At 43.3% G+C, this 11,641-nt stretch overlaps 1 protein-coding gene and 1 non-coding gene across 3 annotated transcripts in view; both read left to right on the forward strand.

Annotated features, from left to right (window-relative positions):
* The window catches only part of ACLY (ATP citrate lyase), a 52,782-nt gene extending 41,212 nt beyond the window's left edge, over window positions 1–11,570 (forward strand). For both annotated transcript variants that reach the window (XM_060203503.1, XM_060203504.1), the window contains 7 exons: window positions 1–104; window positions 4,148–4,298; window positions 4,544–4,687; window positions 6,978–7,091; window positions 7,448–7,530; window positions 7,882–7,958; window positions 10,614–11,570. In XM_060203503.1, coding sequence (XP_060059486.1) covers window positions 1–104; window positions 4,148–4,298; window positions 4,544–4,687; window positions 6,978–7,091; window positions 7,448–7,530; window positions 7,882–7,958; window positions 10,614–10,708 — 768 coding nt within the window. In that variant the 3' untranslated portion in view covers window positions 10,709–11,570. The remainder of the gene's footprint in view (window positions 105–4,147; window positions 4,299–4,543; window positions 4,688–6,977; window positions 7,092–7,447; window positions 7,531–7,881; window positions 7,959–10,613) is intronic.
* Window positions 4,908–5,033, forward strand: LOC132542314 (small nucleolar RNA SNORA28). Its single transcript, XR_009553402.1, has one exon. It is a non-coding gene; the product is annotated as a small nucleolar RNA SNORA28 (small nucleolar RNA).
* Window positions 11,571–11,641: the final 71 nt, after the last annotated feature.

Here is an 11,641-nt window from a genome sequence, read left to right on the forward strand (position 1 = left end):
GAACGGGGACAGGAGCTCATCTATGCGGGCATGCCTATCACTGAAGTCTTCAAGGAAGAGATGGGTATTGGCGGTGTCCTTGGTCTCCTCTGGTTCCAGAGAAGGTAAGGCACAGAGGTGGAGATAACAGGGCACTTAGAATCAGAGTTAATGATTTTACTGGACAACCTTGTAATATATCCAGAATTAGTATTTGTGACCATAAATCATACAAATTGTTCCTAAATCTCCCAAGAATAAAAAGAATAGCCAAAACCAGGAGGTAGAAAGCAGTCACCTCATCAAGGTCATAGATAAAAAGCCCCCTTACTCTGGTGTTGTTAAAATTCGGAGGCTCCAGCTGGGCGGGCTGGCTTCACGGGCGGGTAACAGAGACGCGGAGACAACGGCTGGGCAGGGAAGCTGTATTTCTTTATTCAGGAACAACGATTCATAAACTAAGACAAACTAATCACCAAACAGAACTCTGCTGTCTCTTTGCAGCAGCGCAAGCACTCTCTCTTACTCTGGAACTCAGGAACTCTCTAACTCTGCAACTCTCCAACTCTCCAACTCTCTGGAACTCTTGAACTCAGGAACCCTCTCGGGGTTCCTCGGGGCGGGGCCAAAGCGGGCCTGAAACTAACTGGACTGATCCAATTCTCTTGGTGGGGGAGAACTACCCAATGTAAAGCATACAACACTCTGGGAAGTGAAGCAGGATAAAAGCAGGGTAGCAAGTGAGATCTGGGCAGATCTGGTATAGGCCTAGTAAAGTTGCTGAACTTTTAAAAGTTGTCTGCAAGTCTGTCCCTCCTAAGCTTAGACCTCCTCCAGGACTGATAGCTGAACCAGTGAAAACTTTTTTGCAGAATCCTGGCAATGGGCAGTCTTTTTAAAATATGTCATTGGGGGTGGGGGAGATAGCTAAGAGACTCTTGGGCTGAGGAGATAGCATAATGATTATGCAAAAAGCTTTTCATGCCTGATCCCTTCCCCCCTTTTAAGATTTTAGTTATTGGGAGTCGGGCGGTAGCACAGCGGGTTAAGCACATGTGCAAAAACGCAAGGACAAGCAGAAGGATCCCGGTTCGAGCCCCCGGCTCCCCACCTGCAGGGGAGTTGCTTCACAGGTGGTAAAGTAGGTTTGCAGGTATCTATCTTTCTCTCCCCCTCTGTCTTCCCCATCTCCATTTCTCTCTGTTCTATCCAACAACAACATCAATAACAACAATAATAACTACAACAAGGGCACCAAATGGGAATGAATAAATAAATAAATACAAAAAATATTTAAAAAAATAAAAATATTTTATTTATTAAGAAGAAAGGAGGGGGTCGAATGGTGGCGCAGTGGGTTAAGTGCACGTGGCGCAAAGTGCAAGGACCGGCATAAGGATCCCGGTTCAAGCCCCCGGCTCCCCACCTGCAGGGGAGTCACTTCACAGGCGGTGAAGCAGGTCTGCAGGTGTCTATCTTTCTCTCCCCCTCTCTGTCTTCCCCTCCTCTCTCCATTTCTCTCTGTCCTGTCCCAACAATGAACAACATCAACAGTGGTAATAATAATGACTACAATAAGGCTACAACAACAAGGGCAAAAAGGGGGGGGGGGATGGCTTCCAGGAGCGGTGGGTTCATGGTGCAGGCACCGAGCCCAGCAATAACCCTGGAGGAAAAAAAAATTAAAATTAAAATTAAAAAAAAAAAGAAAAGAAAGGAGGAGAAAGAAAGAACCAGACATCGCTCTGGTACATGTGCTGCTGGGGATTGAATTCAAGACCTCATGCTTGAGAGTCCAGTGCTTTACCCACTGTCACACCTCTGGGGCCATGGTGTCAGCTTTTCTCTCTATTTCCCCATCTCCTCTTAATTTCTTCTACCCTATCAAATAAAAATAGAAAGGGAATAAAATGGAAAATATAGCCACTGGGTACAGTGGATTTGTAGTGCTGCCACCAAGCCACCTCCCCTTTGAGAATCTTTATGGCAATTAGGAAAAAAAAAAGGGAGCGTGGCGGTAGCACAGCGGGTTAAGTACATGTGGCGCAAAGTGCAAGGACTGGCACAAGAATCCCAGTTCGAGCCCTTGGCTCCCCACCTGCAGGGTAGTCTCTTCACAAGTGGTGAAGCAGGTCTACAGGTGTCTTTCTCTCCTCTCTGTCTTCCCCTCCTCTCTCCATTTCTCTCTGTCCTATCCAACAATGATGACATCAGTAACAACAACAATAAAACAACAAAGGCAACCAAAGGGAATAAATATTAAAAAAAAAAAAATTGGAGGTTGGGGCTGTGCAGCAGTGCACAGGATTAAGTGCACATAGTACAAAGCACAAGGACCTTCACAAGCGGTGAAACAGGTCTGCAGGTATCTCTTTGTCTCTCTCCCTCTCTCTATTCTCCTTCCTCAATTTCTCTCTGCCCTATTCAATAAAAATGAAAAATGGCCTCCAGGAGCAGTGAATTTGTAGTGCTGACACCAGCGATAACCCTGAAGCCAAAATAAAATTTTTTTTGTTGTTGGGGGCAGAGTAGGACACACCCAGTTGAATGCACAACTTAGTGTGAACAAGGTCTCAGGTTCAAGCTCCCTGTCTTTACCTACAGGAGGAAAGCTTCACAAGTGGTGAAGCAGGTGTCTTTCTCCCTCACTACCTCCCCTGTCTTCTTATTCTGTCTCTATCCAATAAATAAAGATTAAAATTTCATTTATTGAGAGATACAAAGAGGAGAATCGAGAGAAATCAACTATGCCAAGGAGCCTCAGGCATGAAAGTCTTGCATAACCATTATGCACTCTTGTGTGTGTGTTTTATTTGTTTGTTTTTCATTATTCTAACCACCAGCACTGCTCAGCTCTGTATTATGGTGCTGGAGATTAAACTTGGGACCTAGTGCATAACCACTCTGCTATTACCCCAGCCTGGGCCAAGTTTTCTTTTTGTGCCTTGCCCTCATCAGTGGTTGATGAATGGGTCTTGGTTTTGCTCTGGGCCCTGGTTATGACACTTGAGCTTGTTTCAATCTTCACTTTTTTCTCCCCCTAGTTTTATTGGATAGAGATAGAAATTGAGAGAGAAAGGAATGATAAGGGGGGGGGGGAAGGGAGGGAGAGAGAAGAGAGAGACCTACCCCACTGCTTCAGTTGTAAAAATTCCCTCTTGCAGATGGGGATGGGGATTTGAACCTGGGTCCTTCTGCATGGTAACGTGTGCTTAACTAAGTGCTCCATCACCAGTCTGCTCCAGACTTCACACTTTATTTTATTATTATTGGGTTCTTTTCTTTTTTTTTTTTTTCTTTACGGGGATTAATGTTTTACATTTGACAGTAAATACAATAGTTTGTACATGCATAACATTTCTAGTTTTCCACATAATAATACAATCCCTACTAGGTCCTCTGTCATCCTTTTCCAGGACCTGTATTCTCCCACCCTCCCACCCCAGAGTCTTTTACTTAGGTGCAATACACCAATGCCAGTCCAGTTCAGACTTCACTCTTAATCATTAGCTGAGAGTTTGAAGACTGTAGGAAGTCCCGGGACTAGAGCGTCCTATGCTGTGAAAGGGATGGAGGTCTCACATCCCTGTTTTATAGATGGTAGCCATAGGTCAGATCCTATTGTACCAACTCATGCTGAAAACTGCTTTTTAGAGAAGATTTTTTCTGAGCCTAGTAGGTAACTCTCTTTCTCCCCCCACCCCCCCATATATATTTTTTGCCTCCAGGGTTATCTCTGGGGCTCAGTGCCTGCACTACGAATCCACTGCTCCTGGAGGCCAGTTTTTCCATTTTGTTATCCTTATTATTGTTATTGTTGCCATTGCTGTTGTTGGATAGCATAGAGAGCAATTGAGAGAGAAAGGAAAGACAGGGGAAGACAAAAACAGACACCTGCAGACCTGCTTCACCACTTGTGAAGTGACCCCCTTGCAGGTGGGGAGCCAGGGGCTCGAACCAGAATCCTTACACTGGTCCTTGTGCTTCATGCTATCTGTGCTTAACCCGTTGCACTACCACCCGGCAGGTAACTATATTAAAGTGGTTTTTAATCTCAGCAATGGCCAGAGCTACTCAGGAACCAGAAATATTGGAAATTAAATCATCTCCTGTCAGCAGGTCATTTCTGTTCCAACGCTCCTCTCCTGCCCTCTTTCTTGCCCTGTAGGCTGCCCAAGTACTCCTGCCAGTTCATTGAGATGTGCCTGATGGTAACTGCCGATCACGGGCCAGCTGTGTCTGGGGCCCATAACACCATCATATGCGCTCGGGCTGGAAAGGACCTGGTTTCAAGCCTCACTTCAGGGCTGCTCACCATTGTGAGTACTGTTACTGGGAGAAAAATGGGGACAGTGGGCTGTAGTATCAGACAGCTTGGCTACAGCAGGGCCCTGGGAGGAGCTTCTGAGCGGAGAAGCCTGTGCCTGGGGGCTTTACACACACACACACACACACACACACACACACACACACACACACACACACACACACAGCAAGCCAAATTGTCCTTCAAAGCGTAAGGAGACTCATGTCTCAGAGCAACAGAGGCTTCTTTGCCTTTCAGGGGGATCGGTTTGGAGGTGCCCTGGATGCAGCAGCCAAGATGTTCAGTAAAGCCTTTGACAGTGGTATTATCCCCATGGAGTTTGTGAACAAGATGAAGAAGGAAGGCAAACTGATCATGGGCATCGGCCACCGAGTAAAATCAGTAAGTTGTTGCACTCATTCCAGTTCACTTTATTGGGGAAATAGTCATCAACAAAAGATAGTTGTTGTCACATAAATATGGTCTTTTTCTTTTATTAATGAATGAGATTTGTTATATTGAGTGAAATTAATTTGAGTGAGAGGGAAGTGAGAGCAACACACCTTAGAGTCCAAATCTTTTATATGCTGTGCCACCTCCCTCTTTAAGGGACCCATTTTGCAAGCAACACTCTGTGGCAGATAATCGAAAGTGTCTGTCACAATTTGAGCTTGCTAGAGCAATTAAGTCTAACCTATTCCGGTATTCTCTTCTCTGTGAGATATGCCGTTATATAGACGTAAACATTATTTTTTTAAAAGGTAGAAATTAGGGAGTCAGGCAGTAGCACAAGGACCGGTGTAAGGATCCTGGTTCGAGCCCCCAGCTCCCCATCTGCAGGGGAGTCGCTTCACAAGTGGTGAAGCAGGTCTGCAGGTGTCTTTCTCTCCCCATCTCTGTCTTCCCCCTCCTCTCTCCATTTCTCTCTGTCCTATCCAACAACAACATCAATAACAATAATAACTACAACAATTAAAAAAAAAAACAAGGGCAAAAAAAGGGAATAAATGTTTTTTAAAAGGTGGAAATTGATGATAGAATATCAATTTAGTTGGGAACACCTAAACTCTCCATTCCCAACACACAAAATCTGAAGTGGGGAGCTGGGTGGTAGCACAGTGGGTTAAGTGCACATGATACAAAGTGCAAGGACCGGCTTAAGGATCCTGGTTCGAGCCCCCAGCTCCCCACCTGAAGGGGGTTGTTCTCTTCACAGGCAGTGAAGCAGGTCTGCAGGTGTCTTTCTCTCCTCCTCTCTGTCTTCCTCTCCTCAATTTCTGTCTGTCCTATCCAACAACAACAATAGCAGTAACAACAATGATAAACAACAAGGTCAACAAAAGGGGAAAATTTTTTTAAAATCTGAAGTATATGACAAATGCTGAACTTAAGGCAGTTTAAAAAATATGTATATTTAAAAGGGAAATGATTTGGGAGTCAGTCAGTCAGTAGCACAGCGGTTAAGCGCAGGTGGTGCAAGGACCGGCTGAAAGTAAGAAAAAAAGAAAGAAAAAGAAAAAAAAAAAGAAGAGAAAGAAAGAAACTGCAGTGACTGACAACTGCGAAGGTTTGTTTCACGTTCACTATACATTCGATGCGAGTCAGCTGCAGCTTTGTCATCTGGAGCAGGCCTCATCTAGATGGACTAGAGCCTCAGCAGGAAAACAGCCGTTTCTAAACCATGTGAAAATGAAGGGAAATAAGTTGAAGTCCAGATGGTTCATCTCCATTCATTATAGATCCAGAGTTCCCCCTAAGATGGGGGAGACAGCATAATGACCATGTAAAAATATGCTCACTCCTGGGACTCCAGAGTCCCAGGTCCAGTCCCCAGCACCACCATAAACCAGAGCTGAGCAGTGCTCTGGCTAACCAAAAAAAAAGTTTCCTTTAAGATTTTAATACTGGCCTGACTACTTCCAACCTGTGCCTGCTTAGTGTAGAACTTTGTTACAGGTTAACTAGTCTGCTGAGCTAATGGATATAGCATGACCAGTGACTGGAACCTAAGGTTTCTGGTTGGAGAGTTGGGCGAGCCCCAGCTCCCTGCAGCGCATCACCTGAGGACTCTTGGCTAAGTGACTCAACTTCTTTCCTTCTGGTTGAAATGTAAAGGAAAGAATTGACAAAGGAATGTTGAGCCCCAAACCTGAGAAGAGAGAACTTCTTAAATCTTCCACCTCACCGCAGTGTCAGAGTCTTGTGTTACACAGAATCATACATGGGAATCAGGTGCCTGAAACATACCCACTGGGTATGATATATGCAGTTGTATTGTATTCACTTGCAGCACAAGCAGAAGCATTGGACATATTCCTTAACAGCAGTATTTGTGGGTTTTTTCTTTTGTTTTAAAAATAAATTTATTTATTTAGTTTATTATTATTATCTAACATTTAAAATTTTTTATTTCCCTTTTGTTGCCCTTGTTGTTTTTATTATTGTTGTTATTGATGTTGTTGTTGCCAGATAGGACAGAGAGAAATGAAGAGAGGAGGGGAAGACAGAAGGGGAGAGAAAGACAGACAGACACCTGCAGATCTGCTTCACCGCCTGTGAAGCGACCCCCTGCAGGTGGGGAGCCTGGGGCTTGAACCGGGGATCCTTGTGCTTTGTGCCATGTGCGCTTAACACACTGCACTTCCGCCCAACTCCCTGGTGGGTTTTTTTCTAACTTTGGGTCACTTTCTAGATAAACAACCCAGACATGCGAGTGCAGATCCTCAAAGATTATATCAAGCAGCACTTTCCGGCCACCCCCCTGCTGGACTATGCACTGGAAGTAGAGAAGATTACCACCTCAAAGGTAAAGGGGAAATGTCCCTAATTCCTAAATCATAGTTTGGGGTGAATTGCTTGGGGTATTTATTTAGAGTCCAGTTATCTTTTAATTCTGTAGCTAAAGCCAGACCTGATCTTCTGGCAAGTTTTATTCCTGTTGCATACCAATCAGTACTCATTAAGTGTAGGTATATGGCCCTTTGTGAGTTACCAGTAATTAAACTAACACAGTATGTCCTAACCGTCCTTTGATGTGGGGGTTGGGAGGGGGGTTAAATGGTGATTGGAATTTACTAAAGCGGCAGTAACAGCAGCAATTGTTGGGAATTACAAGAAACTAAATGAGAAATAACAAATGCTTTGAATTATTTGTCTTCCCAGAAACCAAATCTTATCCTGAATGTAGATGGTCTCATTGGAGTTGCATTTGTAGACATGCTTCGAAACTGTGGGTCCTTTACTCGGTAAGCTTGGCAATCATTTTCTTCTTGATAACATGAATTGGTTTTGCTTGTTTTCTACCAATTCTAAAAGCAATGCATGCTCATTATAGAGAGCTTCGAAGCTATGGATAGTTATAAAGAAGAAAAACATGGCCTCTCCTACTTCCTACCATGCAGAGCATCCCACTTTCCTACTTGGAAACCAGAGAGAGCCAGCTGCTTATTCTTGGGCAGAAACCACAGTGTGTGTGTGTGTGTGTGTGTGTGTGTGTGTGTGTGTGTGTGTGTGTGTGTGTGTGTGTGTGTGTGTGTGTGTGTGTGTGGTGTATCATGTGAACCATTTTAAAACTCCAAGTTGATTGTGTGTTGCAGGGAGGAAGCTGACGAATATATTGACATTGGAGCCCTCAATGGCATCTTTGTGTTGGGAAGGAGTATGGGCTTCATCGGTGAGTATTTGTTAATGGTGATGTTTTTTAAATTCTTCTTTTTAAATCCCATTGTTTAGCCTGTATCATTTGCCCATGAAGCAAATCTGTGAAAGAGGTGATTTTTTTTTTTTTTTACCTAGCCCTGAAAGAGGTGATTTTGTCTTAATTTTTAATCCTTATTTTAACTTCCCCTTTATTTTACTCCCTTGTTTATTCTTGAAAATAACTTTGATTTCTAATCCAGGAAAACAAATACAATCATTCCCTTTTTTTTTTTCCCCAAAAAAAATTTCTTTGTGGCCTAGGAGGTGGCACAGTGAATAAGGTATTGGACTCTACAAGCATGAGATACTGGACTTGATCCCCAGCACTGCATGTGCCAAGTGATGGTCTGGCACTTCTGTATACTTGAGTGCTCTCTTTCTCTCCCTCTCTACCATTCCCACTCTCCTGTCAAATTAAGGAATAGTGAATATTTTAAAATCTTATAAAACAAAAAAAAAAGATTATTAGAGAGAGTAAGAGAACCCAAGGTGTTACTGTGGTATATATGTTGCTGGAGATTGAACTCAGAACCTCATTCATAAGAGTCCTTTAATACTTTACTGTACTTTAATATCTTTACTTGTTTATTTATTGGATACAGACAGCCAGAAATCAAGAGAGAAGGGGGTGATAGGGAAAGTCAGAGAGACACCTGCAATACTGCTTCAGCACTCTACTCGTGAAGCAGAATAATTAGTATTTCTGTTTTTAGAAATTAAAAACAAACAGACAAACAATATTTGACCAATTGTTGAAATTTTTAACACACACACACACATATATTTATCTTGGATAGAGACAAAGAGAAGTTGAGAGGGAAGGAGAGAGAGACCTGCAACACAGCTTCAACACATATGAAGCTTCCTGCCTGCAAATGGGGACCAGGGGCTTGAACCCAGATCATTATGTACTGTGGGTGCTTAATCAGGTGCACATTTGTTGAAATCTTCAAGATGAATTAGATGCTTCAAATATTGCCTTCTTATATAAGTGTCCCTTCATGGAATCAAGTCTGAACCTTTGGTACACAATTTCACGGCCAACATGTGTCTCACTGTGGCTCTATAAAATGATAATGATGGTATTCCCTTTGACTGTTCACTTCAGATTTTCTTTTTTCTTTTCTTTTTTTTTTTTTTTCCTTTTTTTGCCACCAGAGTTATTGCTGAGGCTTGATGCCTGCACTACTAATCCACTGCTCCTGGCGGCCATTTTATTGGTTAGGACAAAGAAATTGAGTGGGGAGGAGACATAGAAAGGGAGAGAGAAAGATAAAACATCTGCAGACCTGCTTAAACACTTGTGAAGCAGCCTCCCCCTGCAAGTAGGGAACCGGGGGCTCGAACTGGGACCCTTGCATGGATCCTTGCACTTCATACTATGTTGCTGGGCTAGCGTGGAGGTGCCTCTTCCCAGGCACGTACCCTCTGGGTTGGAGAGAATGTGACCAGAGCCAGCCTGGGCTGCTACTCACTCAGCAACTCAAGGGAGATGACTCAGGAACAGACTCGTGGTGACAAGACAATTCAATTCTTTATTGATCAGAGAGCCAAGGCTTTTAAAGGGCAGACCCAGAAGTGGCAAGTCGGAAACGGAAATGGCTAGGAAAGGGGCGGAGAAGGGCAAAAGGGGCTGGAAAGGTAGGAACTTCCTTAGTAACTGTTGCGGGGTTTTTAACTGGTAGGATTGATAATACCCTGCAGCCAGGGAGGGTCTTGAGGGTAGAAAGAAGATAGATCAAAGGAATGGAATGGGTGGGGATCTTTCAGATAAAACAATGATTATGTAGATAATAAGTCTGATAAGACAAAAGGATGAATGTCCCCTCAAGTCAAGCACTGCCAAACTCAACCACATCCTCACAATTTCCCGACACTGCTCTCAACCCAGTGTGTCAAGCCCCGGCCCCTCACATTTCTCTATCTTAATCTCTCCCCTTTACCAAACTTTAACAAACTTAGAAGGGGGGGGGCCCTGGGTGGTAACACAGCAGGTTAAGCGCACATGGTGCAAGCACAAGGACCTGTCAAGGATCCCAGTTCAAGCCCCCAGCTCCCCACCTGCAGAGGGGTTGCTTCACAAGCGGTGATGCAGGGCTTCAGGTGTCTATCTTTCTCTCCTCCTCTCTGTCTTCCCCTCCTCTCTCAATTTCTCTCTGTCCTAGCCAACAACAACAACAGCTATAACAACAACAACTACAAGGGCAACGGAAAAAATGGCCTCCAGGAGCAGTGGATTCGTAGTGCAGGCACTGAGCCCTAGCAATAACCCTGGAGGCAAAAGAAAGAGAGAAAGAAAGAAAGAAGGAAAAAAGGGGGCTAGGTGGTGGTGCACCTGGTTGAGTACACTTTACAATGCACAAGGACCCAGGTTTGAGCCCTCCAGTCCCCACCTGCAGGGGTAAAGCTTTGCAAGTGGTGAAGCAGTGCTGCAGGTGTCTATCTCCCTATCTTCCCCCTTCTGAGTGTCTATCCCCTCCTCTCTCCATTTCTCTCTGTCCTATCCAACAATAATGACATCAATAATAACCACAACAATAAAACAAAAAGGGCAACAAAAGGGAATAAATAAATATTTTTTAAATTAAAAAAAATTAAATAATAAGAAAATGCTTTTCCTCTATTTCAGGACACTATCTTGATCAGAAGAGACTGAAGCAAGGGCTGTATCGGCATCCATGGGATGATATTTCATATGTCCTTCCGGAACACATGAGCATGTAATTAATTGAGCCAGGAAAAATGAAGACAAGAAATCCTCCCATGGGAAATAGCGTGCAGACAGCTGGCACTGGAGCTTGCTATAGGATGGGCCTGAGACATAAACAGCCACTGGCACTCAAGACCAACACACAGGCTAACACTGTTCAGTCCACACAATGAAGCTTCATTTTTTTTTTTTTTTTATGTAAGCATAGAAAACCAAGCCAATACTTGTGACATTTGTTCTGCTACCTGCTGTGTTTTCTGCAAGCATCTAGGCAGTGTCAAAAGTGTTTTTCCACATTATAGGATGTTATGTTGATTTTTTTTTTTTCCCTTTAGTTAAAAATGTTTTTCCTTTGGAGGTAGGGAACGAAACTTTTAAGACCTCAAAATACTATACATGTAAAGCACCCGTGTCTTGTTTTCTCCTCTTTCTCCCTCCTTATATAACATGAAGAGTGATGTAGTAATCTGATTTTTAAAGATATTTGTGTATTTTATGTGTTAGGGGTTTATTTGGCATCTCACTGAAATGTTCCATGTTGCAGACAAGTCTGCTTATATCAGGGGAATGGGACCATTGCATCCTTAGCCATTGCCACACAATATGTGGAGTAGTCAGTTAAAATGTAAAGTTGTAACATATGTTTAAAATGGAAATGCAAAGCAAAAAGCTGTGAACTGTCTTGTGTCTTGTTTTCTGTATTTATGCACCTGACTTGTCTATTACTGAAGTGTGGAGTCCATAGTGTAGGTCTAAGGACTCATCTCCAGCCAATTTGCATCTGTAACCAACAAAGCTACTGGGCAGCTGCCATCTCAGTCCCTTTTCTGTATTACTATCGTTGGTTTAAATAAACTATATAGTAAACAATGAAAACATACTTGTCTCATAACATCCATATCCTTTCATCTGCATTTCATTAAGCTGTTCTCTTAATAGTCTTACTA

The sequence above is a fragment of the Erinaceus europaeus genome, chromosome 12 (assembly GCF_950295315.1).
Source record: "Erinaceus europaeus chromosome 12, mEriEur2.1, whole genome shotgun sequence".
Lineage (NCBI taxonomy): Eukaryota > Metazoa > Chordata > Mammalia > Eulipotyphla > Erinaceidae > Erinaceus > Erinaceus europaeus.